A 16,225-nucleotide genomic window follows, 5' to 3' on the forward strand; every position below is an offset into this window, starting at 1 on the left:
AAAAGGACCATGAAACGAGTATTTTAAATCTCCACGAGAATAATCAAGTTGGGAGAAATTTTCTTATATGTATTTTTGAAATTAATCCTATTAATAAAGGACATTTTGAAACCAAGTTTACACGATTAAAGAATCCTTGTAAAACTGATGAAATTTATTTTATTGGTTTTGTTTGTTTTTTTGTTTAACCCCATCAAAATTGAAAAGGTTTTATGTAAGAACCTTCTGCAGACGTTTTAAGATTCTATCTACAAAACTGCGGAATTTTGCATTTTTTTTTCTTCCCAGAAGAAAGATTAAGAATACATGTTTAAGAATTCATCAGTTATTTTCTACTAGGGTGGATCGTTTTGAACTAATGGTCATAGAAGATTGGGAGAGGGCTCGTTCAGACGGAAGTTGAGATTCCTGATGCCCTCCTTAGCAAACAAACAAATTGTGCCACGGGAAAGCGGTATTTTCTGCGAATGGCACCATAGAACAATCGTCAAAACGTTTTATTCCATTTCAGATTATGTTTCAGCAGTTGTTTTTAACGAATTAGGACAAAAGTTGAACTTTAGCGTAAAGAGTAAGGGGCTAAGGAAGGGGTGACCCCCTCTCATTTATGGAATATTTTATATTCGATTTAATTTTAATGATACTCCCTACTTACAGTCAAGGCTGTATCCGGAGGGGGGGGAAGTCACGAGGTTTGACCACCCTATTTTTGTCGATGTGTAAAAACGTAGCAAAGTGCATATCAAGAAATTTTTTATGCATTTTTTTTTCAAACCCCCTCGCCCAAACAAAAATACTGGATAAATCCTTTCTTTCAGATGAAAAAAAAATATATTTTATTCAGTCAAACAGTTCGTGGTAACAAATCGTCTCTTGCTTACTTGATTACCTTGGGGATTATCCCCAAAACCACACTACAAAACCACACAACCAAAACTACAGTTTTCTATAACAATGAGATATATTCTTTTGCATGCACCTGATTCAATTTATAGCTTTTTCATAACTCCCCAATTTATTATTTTTTATTTAATATTCGTGTATAATTTTATTCAGTAGAAAGCGTCATTATCAAGCGGATCCATAATTATTTGTTTGCCAAAACTTACAATTTTCAAATACAATAAAAATAGACTAATGTAGTATCAATATTGTGATTCAATGAAGGATGAGGGGTCAACTTTCAATTTTAGCATCCCAAAGATTTAGAAGCAGTTATCATACCTGGAACACCACAAAAATCACTCCAATGAACGACGTGATATTAATTTCCGCGTTATGGCATCATCTAAACAAGCCCAGCAGACAGGGTAACAATGGCCATCATTGTTCCGCTGCTGAGGAAGGACCGCTCTCTCTGGGAAACACCGTGTTCAGCCTCCGACTGTAGGGTTCTCAACTTTTTACAGTGCATTACGAGACGGTGAATCGATAGGATATAGAATTCCGGGGAAAATTGGAGGAAGTAGAATATATTAAAAGTTGGAATAAAAGGTAATGTGAGCGTCCTTTAGAGTAATCATAATTACCATCTTTGAAATTGAGCTCTCGCTGTGTAGGTAAACACACCTGTTCTCTGAATGTTAAGTAAAAGAAAATTAGTAAGGAATTGTCTGTCAAGTTGTTCTGGATATTCGGTACCGAAATTTGATAAGTGATATATAACAAGAAATGTAAAAAGTACAATATCCAGGGGTGTGAAAAGGGGACAGGCATTAGCCCGCTTAGATTTTGAAAATTCCTCTTTTTAGGCATTTTCATCCAAAATGTATTTACCCCTCCCCTCTAAATCTCTGTAAATTGACTTCACTGCAAATATCCGAGACGTATGGTGTTTCCTTGCAGTTAAATAGTTTAAGTCTTCGAACTAAAATTTGAGTAATAGAAGTCAGGGTAATGACAGTGGTGGAGTATCCTGGGTGCTTCGAAAGGTTGCAAAAGGTGTATTAGATATTTTCCAGAAGAATCATTTAAGCAGAGCCGTATCCAGGATTTTTTGCACGGAGGGGGGGGGGTACGAAAAAACTAAAAAAAGTATCAAAAATGTGTTTTAAGCATTTTATTGTGTTTTTACGAGTCGAACAAACCTTTCGAGGGGGGGGGGCTCTAACCCCTAATCTGAATACGGTCTTGCATTTAAGGGAAGTTTTAGGTACACAATTGACTCACTGTATATCAAACAATCAGCTGCATGACAAACCTGGTCTGGTACCACTCTCTAGGGCTTTAAGGGGAGGAAGATTAAGATGACTTATGGAGGTTACGACTATGGAGGAAGAATTATAGATTGCGAAAGATTATGCTTTTTGGCCAACCACCTTGGGCCGAATGAAAAGTAGGTTGGTCCCAAATAAGGGGGAGGGGCTGTTATATAAATTATATGAAGGAAATTGGAACATCATGGGGGCTAGGGATAAGAAATGAAGCACTGAACAGATTAGGGTGGGGGATGAGATGGCGTGGTGCTGCAATGATATTTTTGCTAATGGTAATATCAAACAGTTCGTGGTAACGAACTGTAAGTAAGGAGCGACCCGGCTCAATAGTAACCGAAACTCTAAAAAACGGGATTTTGATACCAATAGATACATCAAAAGAATCAAATTTTAATGCTGATTTCAAACATATAAGTTTCATCAAGTTTAGTCTTACCCATCAAAAGTTACGTGCCTGAGAAAATTTGGCTGATTTTAGAAAAAAGGGGGAAAGACCCCTTAAAAATTATAGAACCTTAATGAAAATCACACCATCATATTCAGCGTATCAGAGAACCCTATTGTAGAGGCTTCAAGCCCCTATTTACAAAAATGTGGAATTTTCAATTTCTTGCCAGAAGAAAGATCACGGATGCGTGTTTATTTGTTTGTTTGTTTGTTTGTTTTTTTTCCCCAGGGGTGATCGTATCGACCCAGTGGTCCTAGAATATCGTGGGAGGGCTCATTGGAACAAGAATTTAAAGTTATAGCGCCCTTTTTAAGTGACCAAAAAAATGGAGGGCAACTAGGCCCCCTCCCACGCTCATTTTTTTCCTAAAGTCACCCGATCAAAATTTTGAGATAGCCATTTTGTTCAGCATGGTCAAAAATATGATAACTATGTCTTTTAGGATGACTTGGTCCCCCAAAGTCCCCAGGGGGAGGGCTGAAAGTTATGAACTTTACTCAATGTTAACATATAGTATTGGTTATTGGGAAGTATACAGACTTTTCAGAGGAGATTTTTTCTGGTAGGTGGGGGAAGGAGAGGGTTGGGGGCTATATGGAAGGATCTTTCCATGAAGGAAGTTTTCATGGGGAAGGGACATTGCTATGAAGGGGCGCCGGATTTCCCAGCATTATTAAAGAAAAAGATCAGGAGATTAAATAAAAAAAAAAACAAGTTTTTCAACTGATCAACTGATTGTGATTAAGAGGTCATTTTTAAAAGAACTGGAAAAAAAATTCGAACTATAGTTTAGAGAGCAGGGTATTGACTAGGGGGCGAACCCCCTAATATACGTGTTAAAAATTTATGAATATAGAAGTTCGTTACGTAAGTTAATTCTAAGTTACGTATATTTATTACTAATAAAAACGTTCGTAAATAAAATTAAACAAGTTTCGAGAAAGCCATTTAACCAAATATAATATGCAAATTTTGTTTTAATTATTCATGTACGGTGAGCCAAAATCAAAACCTGCATTAATTCAAAAACGTTCAAAAATTAAATAAAAAAAACAAGTTTTTTTAACTGAAAGTAAGGAACGACGTCGAAGCTTAAAATTACCATAAATTTTTCCGCATATGAAGGGGAATGTCCCCTCCTCAAGCCTTGGTCTTTACGCTAAAGTTCCACTTTTTCACGACTATATTTTTTTAAACCATGAAAAACTTCAGCGTAAAGAGCGAGGTGTTGAGGAGGGGACAGCCCCTTCATATATTTTTATTCGAGATGACATGTTATTTTTCGGGGGAGGGGGGGGGTGTACGAATACACGTCGAAATTCGTCTATATATATTTTTGTTTGTTCTTACGAGTCGTAAAAAACTTAGGAGGGGGTTTAAACCCGAAAACACTCCCTGGATACGGCTTGATTATCAGGTACCATGCAATCAAACAGTTCATGCTAATTATCAAACAGTTCGTGGTAACGAACTGTAAGTAAGGAGCGACCCGGCTCAATGGTTGACTTTCTCACAACTCTATTTTTTTAAACAATAAAAAACTTTAGCGTAAAGAGCGAGGCGTTGAGGAGGGGACAGCCCCCTTCATATATTTTTATTCGAGATGACATGTTATTTTTCGGGGGAGGGGGGGGTGTACGAATACACGTCGAAATTCGTCTATATATATTTTTGTTTTGTTCTTACGAGTCGTAAAAGACTTAGGAGGTTTTTTTTATATTTATACGGGTTTTTTATATTTATACGAGGGGGGGGGGGGTGTACGAATACACGTCGAAATTCGTTTATATATATTTTTGTTTTGTTCTTACGAGTCGTAAAAAACTTAGGAGGGGGGTTTAAACCCGAAAACACTCCCCTGGATACGGCTTGATTATCAGGTACCAGGCAATCAAACAGTTCATGCTAATTATCAAACAGTTCGTGGTAACGAACTGTAAGTAAGGAGCGACCCGGCTCAATGGTAACCGAAACTCTAAAAAACGGGATTTTGATACCAATAGATACATCAAAAGAATCAGATTTTAATTCTGATTTAGAATATATAAGTTTCATTAAGTTGAATCTTACCCATCAAAAGTTACGTGCCTGAGAAAATTTGGCTGATTTTCAAAAAAAGGGGGAAAGACCCCCTAAAAGCTATAGAACCCTAATTAAAATCACACCATCATATTCAGCGTATCAGAGAACCCTACTATAGAGGTTTCAAGCTCCTATCTACAAAAATGTGGAATTTTACATTTTTTGCCAGAAGAAAGATCACGGATGCGTGTTTGTTTGTTTGTTTGTTTGTTTGTTTGTTTTTTTTTCCCAGGGGTGATCGTATCGACCCAGTGGTCCTAAAATATCGTGAGAGGGCTCACTGGAACGGAAATTAAAAGTTCTAGTGTCATTTTTAAGTGACAAAAAAATATGGAGGGCAACTAGGCCCACTCCCACGCTAATTTTTTTCCCATAGTCGCACGATCAAAATTTTGAGATAACCATTGTGTTCATCATGATCGAAAATATGATAACTAAACCTTTTATGATGACTTAATCCCCCGAAGTTCCCAGAGGGAGGGCTAAAAGTTATGAACTTTACCCAATGTTAACATATAGTATTGGTTATAGGGAAGTAGGCCTATACAGAAGTTTTCAGGAGGGTTTTTTTCTGGTAGTGGGAGGGAAGGGTGGGTCGGTGGTTATGTTGGAAGGATCTCTTCATGAAGGAAGTTTTCATGGGGGAAGGGAAATTGCCATGAAGGGGGTGCCGGACTTACCAGCATTATTTATTGGTTATTGGGAAGTATACAACCATTTTCAGGAAGGATTTTTTCTGGAGGGGGGGGGGGGCTAGAGGAGGGGGTTACTCTGGAAAATATTTCCGTGGAGGATGTTTCTTTGGGATAAGGGACATTTCTATGAAGGGGGCGCCGGATTTCCAAGCATTATTTAAAAAACGATCAGAAATTAAATAAAAAAAATAAGTTTTTTCAACTGAAATGTAAGAAGGAATATTAGAACTTAAAACTAACAGAAATTATAAAGTATGTGAGGGGGTTCTCCCCCAAGTCAATACCTCGCTCTTTACGCTACAGTTTTTTTTAGTGCTTTCAAAAGAGCTATCTATTCTAATTAAACGGCCTTTGTGATTCAGGGGTTTGTGAATCAAATTTTTTTTTAAATTTTAACGTAAAGAGCGTGGTATTGACTAAGGGGAGAACCCCTTCATATACGTAATAACATATACGTAATAAAAAAAAACAATAAAAAAACAAGCGATACAGCTCAATAGTAATCGAAACTTTTAAAAACGGAATTTTGATGTCAATAAATGTATCAAAAGAATGTGTTTATAATGCTGATCCTAAATATATAAATTTTATTAAGTTTAGTATTACTCATAAAAGGCTACGATCCTGAGAAAATCTACTCGATTTTTTAAAGAGGTTGGAAACATCCCCTACAAGTGAAAGAATTTTAATGAAAATCACATCGTCTGATTCAGCGTATCAGAAAACCCTATTACATAGGTTTCAAGCTCATATCTGCAAAAATCTGCAACTTTGCATATTTTGTCAGAAGAAAAATATACGAATATAGAAGTTAGTTACGTAAGTTAATTTGTAAAGACATCCATTTAGCAAAAGAAAAGTAAAATTTTTATGCAAATAAAAGCTGCATTAACTAAAAAACCATCATAAATTAAATAAAAAAAACAAGTTTTTTTAAACTGAATGTAAGGAGCGACATTAAAACTTAAAATGAACAGAAACTATTCCGTATATGAAAGGGGATGTCCTCTCCTCAACACCTCGCTCTTTACGCTAAAGTTTGACTCTGTAACACAAATTCACTTGTATAAAAAATAAAAAACTATAGAGTAAAGAGTGAGGCGTTGAGGAGGGGACAGCCCCTTTCATATAAGAAATAATTTCTGTTCCTTTTAAGTTTTAATGTCGCTGCTTACTTTCAATTGAAAAAACTTGTTTTTTTTATTTAATTATATTAAGAGATGTACATTTTACAAGAGGTTGGAAAACACTTTTCAGTTTTTATTGTTGTCAAACATCAGCTGTGTCTAAATAGAATCGTTTTTTTTTAAGTTTACACAAAAGCATCGGCAGTTTAGTTGTCGATTTTGTCAATTTTTTATTCTTTGTCAATTTATTTAGTGAGTGAAACATATTCCAATTTTATCGGACAACTATGCAGTTTTTCTAAACAACATGAACACACTTGTAAAACAGCACTAACAGTCGTAGAAAAGACAAAAGCGATTGTGAACATACCTGCACTAAAAGTTTATGAATGTGTACAACCACAACTTTTATCTAGCACAGTAAATGTTCATCTTTGTGAGCATTAAATAAAAAAAGTTTTTTTTTAACTGAAAGTAAGGAGTGACATTAAAACTTAAAACGAACAGAAATTATTCCACATATGAAAGGGGCTGTCCCCTCCTCAACGCCTCGCTCTTTACGCTAAAGTTAGACTCTTTCTCACAACTTTTTTTTTAATAATAAAAAACTTTAGCGTAAAGAGCGAGACGTTGAAGAGGGGACATCCCCTTTCATATACGGAATAATTTCTGCTCATTTTAAGTTTTAATGTCGCTCCTTACTTTCAGTTAAAAAAAACTTTTTTTTATTTAATTTTTGAAGGTTTTTGAATTAATGCAAGTTTTGATTTTGGCTCACCGTACATGAATAATTGAAACAAAATTTGCATATACATTTTACTTTTTTTTGGTTAAATGGCTTTCTCGAAAGTTGTTTAATTTTATTTATTAACGTTTTTATTAGTAATAAATATATGTAACTTACGTAACGAACTTCTATATTAGTATATTTTTTACGTATATTAGGGGGTTTGCCCCCTAGTCAATACCTCGCTCTTTACGCTAAAATCCGAATTTTGTTCCAATTATTTAAAAATGACCTCTTAATCACAAAGGCTGTTAATTAGAATAAATAGCTCTTATAAGTACTAAAAAATCTTTGGCTTAAAGAGCAAGGTATTGACTAGGGGATGGACCCAATCATATACGTAATAATTTCTGCTCGTTTTAAGTTTTGATGTTGCTACTTACTTTCAGTTGAAATTTTTTTTATTTTATTTAATGTCGGATAGTTTTTTAAATAATGCTGGGAAATCCGGCTCTCCCTTCATAGCAATGTCCCTTACCCCATGAAAACTTCCTCCGTGGAAAGATACTCCCACACCCCCCCCGCCGCTCCCCACAACCAGACAAAAATCCCCCCTGATAAGGTCTGTATACTTCCCAAAAACCAATACGATATGTAAACATTGGGTAAAGTTCATAACTTTCAGCCCTTCCCCTGGGGACTTTGGGGGATTAACTCATCCTAAAAGACATAGTTATTATATTTTCGAAAATGTTGAAAAAAATGGCTATCTCAAAGTTTTGCTCGGGTGACTTAGGGGAAAAAATGAGCTTGGGAGGGGGCCTAGTTCCCCTCCATTTTTGTGGTCACTTAAAAAGGGCACTAGAACTTTTAATTTTCTTTCGGATGAGCCCTCCTACAATATTCTAGGACCACTGGGTCGATACGATCACCCCTGGAAAAAACAACAAAAAAACAAATAAACATGGATTCGTGATCTTTCTTCCGGCGAAAAATAAAAATTCCACATTTTTGCAGATAGGAGCTTGAAAACTCTACAGTAGGGTTCTCTGATACGCCGAATCTGACGGTGTGATTTTAATTAAGGTTCTACAAGTTTTAGGGGTTGTTCCCTCTTTTTTCGAATATCAGCCAAATTTTCTCAGGCAGGTAACTTTTGATGGGTAGCAATAAACTTGATAAAACTTATATATTTGAAATCAGCATTAAATTTGATTCTTTTCAGGTATCTATTGGAATCAAAATTCCGTTTTTTAGAGCTTCGGTTACTATTGAGCCGGGTCGCTCTTTACTTACAGTTCGTTACCACGAACTGTTTGAAAGAGTTAATTCTGAGTCTCAGACTATGGCAAAAGCAATTTAATACCAAATGCTTGATTTCCCATCTATTTGGGGGGGGGGGGCTAAACAAAACATTTTAGAAAAGACAAAACTTGCAGATATCTTGAGAACGGATACAAAAAATTGTTTTTAAATAAGATATATATTCTTGCAGATTTTGATTGCCGTAATTCAAAAGACGTTATGTTGCAACATACATATTGTAGAGGTCCCTGGAAAAGTTTTCACATTCATTGACTTATTAATTCCTGAATATGAATGGCCAATTAATGCGCCCTTAAATTGGGAGCTTCGGCAACGGCCGACCGTCTCAAAGACAGAAAAGTTCCACTTCACTTTAAAAAGTCAAATAAAGAAAGGATATAAAGGACCAATTGTGACTAAAAATAATATTCTCTTGCGGATAGAGATACAGAATAAGAAATGTTGACATCAAAAGCTCATTTAAAAACCAACTTTTTTGCAAAGTGAGAGAAGACGTACCAATATGCATCATGAATTGTACACATACAATGAATTTTCCATTATTTTAACAAACTTTTAAATCAATTTTAACAGGAAAGAGTGAGTTACGGATAATTCAGTGCGTATATACAATTCAGGCTATATGTTTGGAAATTGGGGGGAAGGAGTGAATTTCGATTACGACGCAAATTAATATTATATTTGTATTCAGGATAAAATTTTGATTCTAAAGCTATGTCTATTTCTTAGCCGTCTTAAGAAGAAGTGGAATTAATTCTTGTATATAGGAATCAATGGAATATCACTTTGTGTTCAACCTGTACCTGTATTTTGCACTGGTGCTAATTACACATTACAAAATTTTTAGGGTTGGTCTTCTGAACAATTTCAACCGTCTACAATGACGTTACAAACAGAACCCGTGAAAGCTCCGCCTACTACCCAAACCGACACTGAAAAAGATGCGCCATTGAATTTAACGAAACCCAAAGGTAAGGTGATTAACATAATACGAGTAGGCGAGTCGGTAATTTGACTAATTTGCATATCTTAAGTTATGGTCTGAAATTTTAACCCAATTAGGCTTTTGTGTGTTACAAAGATTATTTGCATTAAAATGCCGGCTAAAATTTTGGGCGAGGGGCTTTTAGCTATCCTACGCTAGAAAATAGTTGATCTGAGAACCTCAGAAATTTTCAGGAATGAATTCAGAGCCTTCAAAACCAGTGAATTGAGCAGGATTTTTACACCATATCTGCATTTTATTTCAGTTTTGAGACAATCAACTCCAAACTCTTCAACACTTTTTAAATCAAGATTTAGCACATAAAGTCCAAAACGCTTATTTTGGGCCTCATTTGTACTGAAGTCTATTTCTAAAAGTTTCACTTTCATACCATAAAGTTTATCCAAGTTATAAAAGGTCAGTGCCCATTAGAGTAGAAGGTCTCTAGATCCATTCTTGCAGTGGCGGATCCAGGGGAGGGGCAAGGGGACGCGCGCCCCCTAGCATAGTTTAAAGTAGTGTAATTTACGTAATTAACGCAGGTTTGTGTTGATTAAACTTGCTTCAAACGCAAGTTTAACGGATCAACCTATTTTGCCCCCCCCCCCCAAAAAAAAATCCTGGACCCGCCCCTTGTAGGTTTTATTCATTGGCTCAACGGTACGTCCCAAGACAGCAAAAGGCACCTCATCTAGAAATTTAACAAATGATGAAAGCAATATAATGTGAAAAAAATTGTATTATAACAAAATAAATTTAAATAATTTTTTACCCACTTCTACCATTTAATATCAACATCTAATCTTAGGAAATTCGAACAGCTTAAAAATTCAAGTTAGACTCGTCTAGATTACAGTACCGTCAATTAAATTACGAGAGAATTTTTGACTATTAACAGCCCTTTTTCAGTTTAACCCTAAGTTTAAAATTTTTATTTTGAGAGAGACAGAACCACTCTGTACCTACGTAAATTCCCGCCCGCCTCTGTAATTTTTATCAGGCTTCCCGGAAGCATCATGTAACGATATGCCGCTAGTCTTAGCAACTATCTTTATTCCTTTTAAAATATTTATTATACATTTTGTTACAGGAAAAAACTTTCTTTTGAGATTACAGAAACTCAAAGGTTATTCCCCATGGTGAAAGTATGTCAAACAAGGTTTATTTAAAGTATTCCTTGTGGGGAATTTCCTGCCTTAGGTTGACCATATGAGCAGCAGCATACCGAATAGGTCAACGAGTACAAGAAGCTTAAAAGAGGGGAAATTGCCGCTAGTGTCGAAAATAAAAACAATCACAGTCGCCATCTAGCATTTGACGACTTTGCTCCTTTTATAGCCTTGCCTAAATAATTTGAAACTTCCCGTTAGGAGAAGATAAAGAAATAAAATTGTGTTACTTGGTGACCTGCTTGATTAGATTCAACTAGGCTACTTAACCTGTCGAGATTTTCTGAAGCTAACCTAGGCCTACTTTTTGCACATTTGACTTTGATTTAGCATAATTCCTGAGAAAAATAGAGATTAGTTATTTCTAACAGAGAAATTTCCGCTTCAGTCCTAAAGATTGAAAACTAATACATGAATCATTCAATCTTCTTTGAAATTATCTTTTTTTTATCAACAGACCTTACACTTACAGTTATGATAGTATTTTTCAATTTCTTTTTTCCCATGCTTCCAATTTTAAGTTTTTCATTTTCTTTGGAACAGATCTGATTCAATAAGTTCTGTAATGTCTGAGTTTGGACAGCTCCTTCGACAATTATTCCCGATTCTTGGAATTCGCGGTTGTCTTTATAAGCTATTGGCTGTCCGAATAGCTCGCCCATTTTCCTATTCCTTAGAATACGTCCCCTCCCTATTGCAAAATAAAGTTATTTCATACTTAGCTCCCTGACCGTCCTCTAAGTGGCACTCATGGTTGGACTAGTGGAACCCCTTTGTGTTGAGAAAATGAAGTAAAATGTCGAATCACAAAATCTAGTATTGGAAACAAGAATTTTTTTCACCATCTGACTATTTGTAGTAAAACTAATTGGTTTTCAAATTCATAGAAATAGCATTCTATTTAATTTCTTTTGTAATCACAATATTTGTAGAACTCGAATAAATAAACAAGTATACTGTTTTCCTTGTAATTCACCTCTTTTCTAATTTACTCCGTCTCCCCCGAAAAAATTTTTACTTGTAAATTTAATAAAGAACCTTGTTCAGTATTTCGACGGCTTAGAGTTAAAATCTGGTGAATCCCAAATTTTCCTAAAAGTATGAGGGATTGAATAAGTAAAAGAGTGACTGTTTGAAAGCTTCGTTTTACTTTATTCCACCATTGTTGAAATCTTTCAGTTTTTTTTTTATTTTTAGCAACTTCAAGCCCTTTATCAGCGCCCATGCTCCCCAGCCCTAGTGATCAGCCGCTACTATCACCTTTCATGAATCCAGGGTATCAGCTTGGGAAAGATGTTCCATCGCCGGGATTTTTCTTGCCACCAGCACTTTTCCCTTATGGCAGTCTGGCGGCTTTAGCATTACAAGGTGAGCCTGCACATTTAAGAGATGTAAGGAAAAGAAAAAGATAATTGATGCTTCTTAGTTATTAATTCGTACTTTTGGGGAACAACATCTTTTTTTATAGGAAACACAGCTTACAAAGAAGGTGCGTCGAGTTTTTTCGCTTTTTTAGCATAATTAAAAAACGTAAGGATATTTTTCCATTCATATTTTACTATTGTGCCGTTGGCCCTATTGCTCTTAGGAAGATAATTGATTAGATGATTATTTACTATGCCTTAATATGTAGGCTACCATGGGCGCTGGCAGGGGTGGGGCCATGTCCCCCCTGGAAATTTGGGACTGTAAAGTAATTATAAGGAAACCAAAGAAAAGAAAGACGAAAAGGGAAAAACAATAAAAAATGTGTGTTGCCCCATTGTTGGCTGTCTGCCGATAGATTTTGACTCTTAATAAGGAAAATATAAGTTCTAATTTGTGACTGAGTGACCCCTTTCGAGTTTTACACCAACATATTTTCTATATGATTTGGTTGGAGTAAAAAAGGGATAAATAAAATCTTTCATATTAATGACTGGTAAGTAAATAACAGTCCTTGTCAATAAGAAAAGTATAAGAGCTTAATCATTGATAACATTAAATCAAATAATCAGCTGTTTGTGGTAATCCTAAATATATTTGTGTTTATTAGTAATTAGTGCAGTTATTATTACACAAGAAAGTTCGTATAATTATAGAAAACACAAGGAAAACAAATTAATAAGGGGCAATTTAGGTAAAAATATGCCGACAACTTTTGCTTGCATTGCAAGAGTGCCCATGAACTGATATATGAAGCCACTATAATCAGAAGTGTTTCCCCTAAACGGAATGCTGGGAATTTCTGTATTTTTCCCCTGAACGGATACTTTATTATCATTCATTTCCAGGAATGATTGTATTTATTTAGTTATCATTTTGAAAAAGATTTAATTTTTTACAGTAATGAAGCATAAAGGTTTCAATTATATTGGTTTTTGGTATTCAAAATTGAATTAAAGTATTGAACTAAAAATTTTTATTTGATTTTCTTTATCTTAGTTTAAATGTTGAACTTTGAACAAAGTACTTTAATAATGCGTTACTTTGTTAAAACACTGAGTCTAAAGGTACTAAATATTTTGGTGTTTGATAATCAAGTTCAAAACTGTCAATTTTCTCAAATCTTATCTGTCCAACGCTTTGGCATTGCTCAATAGAACTGAATGCTGAGAGTTTATATCTTAGCTTTTGTAAGTGGGATATTGTTTTGTGTATTTTTTGTAATTGCTTACTTTTTTCATTTTTTTTTATACTTTTATTTTAATTGACATACTTTTTCCATTGCCTTTAGAGCAATGTTTGTCTCTAAGCTTCGTTAAATAAAAAAAAACATGTTTTTTCAACCGAAAGTAAGGAGTAACATTAAAAATTAGAACGAACAGGAATTATTACGTATACGAGGGTTCTTGCCCGCTCCTCAACATCTCGCTCTTCACGCTACAGTTTTTCGGCACGTTAAAAAAAAGTTACTTATTGTTTTAATTAAGCGACCCTTTTATGCTAGGAGTCGTTATTAAGGAATTTGGACAAAATTTGAACTATAGCGTAAAGAGCGAGGTGTTGAGGTGGGCATTCCCCTTATATACTTAATAATTTCTGTTCGTTTTAAGTTTTAATGTCGCTCTTTACTTTCAGTTGAAAAATACTTGTATTTATATATTTAACTTCTGATTGTTTTTTAAATAACGCGTTTTTTCTTAAAAACCTTACCCCAGGGGCTATAGAGGGTCGCTTTATCTCCAAAGACATAGTTATTGGGCCTTTCAACTATGCTGAGCAAAATAGATATTTGAAAATTTTGATCGGATGATTTGGGGGAAAAGGGAGCATGGGAGGGGCCTATTTGCCCTCCTTTTTTTGGTTCACCTAAATAGGACAATAGAAATTTTTATTTCCGTTACAATAAGCCCTTTCCCGACGTTCTAGGCCCACTGAGTTGATACGATCTCCCATTGGAAAAAAAAATAAAATAAACACACATCCATGGCCTTTTTCTGGCAAAATTACAAGATTCCACATTTTTGCAGATATGAGCTTGAAACCTCTACAATAGGGTTTTTTGATACGCTGAATCTGATGATGTGATTTTAATTAAAATTCTATGACTTAAAGGGGGTTTCAGGCTCGTAGCTTTTGATGGGTAAGACTATCCTTAATGAAACTTATATAATTGGAATCTGTATAATAAGCCCATTCTTTTGATATATTTCGGTTATTATTGAGCCGGGTCATTCCTTACTTACAATTCGTTACCACGAACTGTTTGATTAGCCATCAAAATCCAAACAGAGATAATTGACATTGATAGTTTTTTCTGCAGTACCAAAAGTATTGTATTCATAAAACTTTACAATTTCATAAAGTTTAATTAAACAAATAGAAAAGGATTTTTCAACTAAAGCAAGGAGCAAGTTTAGAACTGAAAATAAATTGAAGTTACTCTGTAAATAAGGGGGGCTGCTCCCTTCTCAACACCTTACTCATTGAACAAAAGTTTTCGAGTGCTTTAAAAAATCTTTTTGTTTCTTTCAATTTCAAATTTTCTTAAAAATTTGGACAAAAGGGTCCCCTTCATATAAAGAATAATCTGTTCGAGTAGGTTTCACATCTCTTCCTTGCTTTCAGTTGAAACGCTCTTTTTCTGTTTAGTTTCTGATTGTTTTCCAAATCATACCCAAACCCAACCAAGCTATAATTTGAAGCACTGGTCTCAAACATAGCCTAATTTCGTTACAAAAAAAAGAATCAACTTGGTTGAATTCAGTACTGCCACCGTGTTGCATTACTTCTTGTGCAACGGGGAAGCCTAAAATATAGTCATTGATACTTTTAAATCAATTAGCTTATCATAATCTTAAATTGATTGCAAATTCTTTCTCTTTGGGGTAAAGTGGTAGTTCAGTGCCCTAAAAGGGCAGAAATTTTCCCCTGGCCCAACCTCTATGGTCACTTAAATAGAGCTTTAAATTTACATTTGAATGAGCTCCTTCCCAATTATCATGGACCTTCCGTTTGATACAATCACCCCGGGCAAAAAAAAAAAAAAACAAATAAACATGTATTTGACGATGTTTCTTCTGAAAAAAAGAAGCGAAATTCCACATTTTGAAGATTGGAGCTTGAAACCTCTACGGTAGGGTCCTCTGATATGATATATATAATATAGGGATTTTCAATAAGATCGCTTGCTTTTTCGGAGATGTTTCCCCGTCTTTCAAAAATCAGGCAAATTTTCTCAGAGTTTTGGCTTAGGGTGGGTAACAATGAACTGAAAGAATTTTATATATTTAGAATCAGCATAAAAAGCCAATACTGCTGGTGTATCAATTGTCATGAGGATTTCATTTTTAGTTTTGGTGAATATTGGCCCAAGTCACTTTTTACTTCCAACTTTTTATCACAAACAATTTGATAAGATTCTCTTGTGACAAAAGTTTTTTGAACCTGTTAATTTTTTTAGTTGAATAGGACAATAAAAAGAAAGAGGGTCAATTTGACAATTGGATAGTAAGTATAAATTTTGTTTTTCTTTCGCTATTTTTTTTTAATGTCTGAATATATAAGGGATTTAAGTTTGAGGGGGAGAACCGTCCTGTTATGAAAGAAGTAAATTTTACATGGCTATTATAAAATCAAAACGTGGTATCTATGCAGGCAGGATGAATTTTTAGTATCTCTACTTCTTCTGTAAACTATTCTAAGGCGTAGGAAATTGCGTAAAGACAAGTCTACATTTACGAAAGCAATAAATATTTCTGTAATTTTGGTTTGAATGTGATTTTCTTTTAAGATTAAATGCAAAAAAATTAAATAAGTTATTGATTAGATAAATTGACCCCTTTACCCCTTAACTGATCCCTTTCCTGTCACCCAACCACCACTGCTATTTTGGCGTCTGGCCTCCCCCTGGAAAATTTTCTGCCGGTGCCCTTGTAGGCTACCTGCAAAACAGTTGTAAATAATCCAATAATAGTTTAGTAAAGAATTACAACGAATTTTTACTGGACGTGATTTAACCCCTCCTA

The 16,225-nt window shown here is 34.9% G+C and overlaps 1 protein-coding gene across 1 annotated transcript in view; it reads left to right on the top strand.

Annotated features, from left to right (window-relative positions):
- The window catches only part of LOC148955824 (uncharacterized), a 162,855-nt gene that overhangs the window by 130,983 nt on the left and 15,647 nt on the right, over positions 1-16,225 (top strand). The window contains exons 5-6 of the mRNA XM_089104436.1: positions 9,469-9,592; positions 11,973-12,143. Coding sequence (XP_088960562.1) covers positions 9,469-9,592; positions 11,973-12,143 — 295 coding nt within the window. The remainder of the gene's footprint in view (positions 1-9,468; positions 9,593-11,972; positions 12,144-16,225) is intronic.

The sequence above is a fragment of the Artemia sp. Qi Xiang Cuo genome, chromosome 2 (genome assembly GCF_049724085.1).
Source record: "Artemia sp. Qi Xiang Cuo chromosome 2, ASM4972408v1, whole genome shotgun sequence".
In the NCBI taxonomy this organism is placed as follows: Eukaryota; Metazoa; Arthropoda; class Branchiopoda; order Anostraca; family Artemiidae; genus Artemia; species Artemia sp. Qi Xiang Cuo.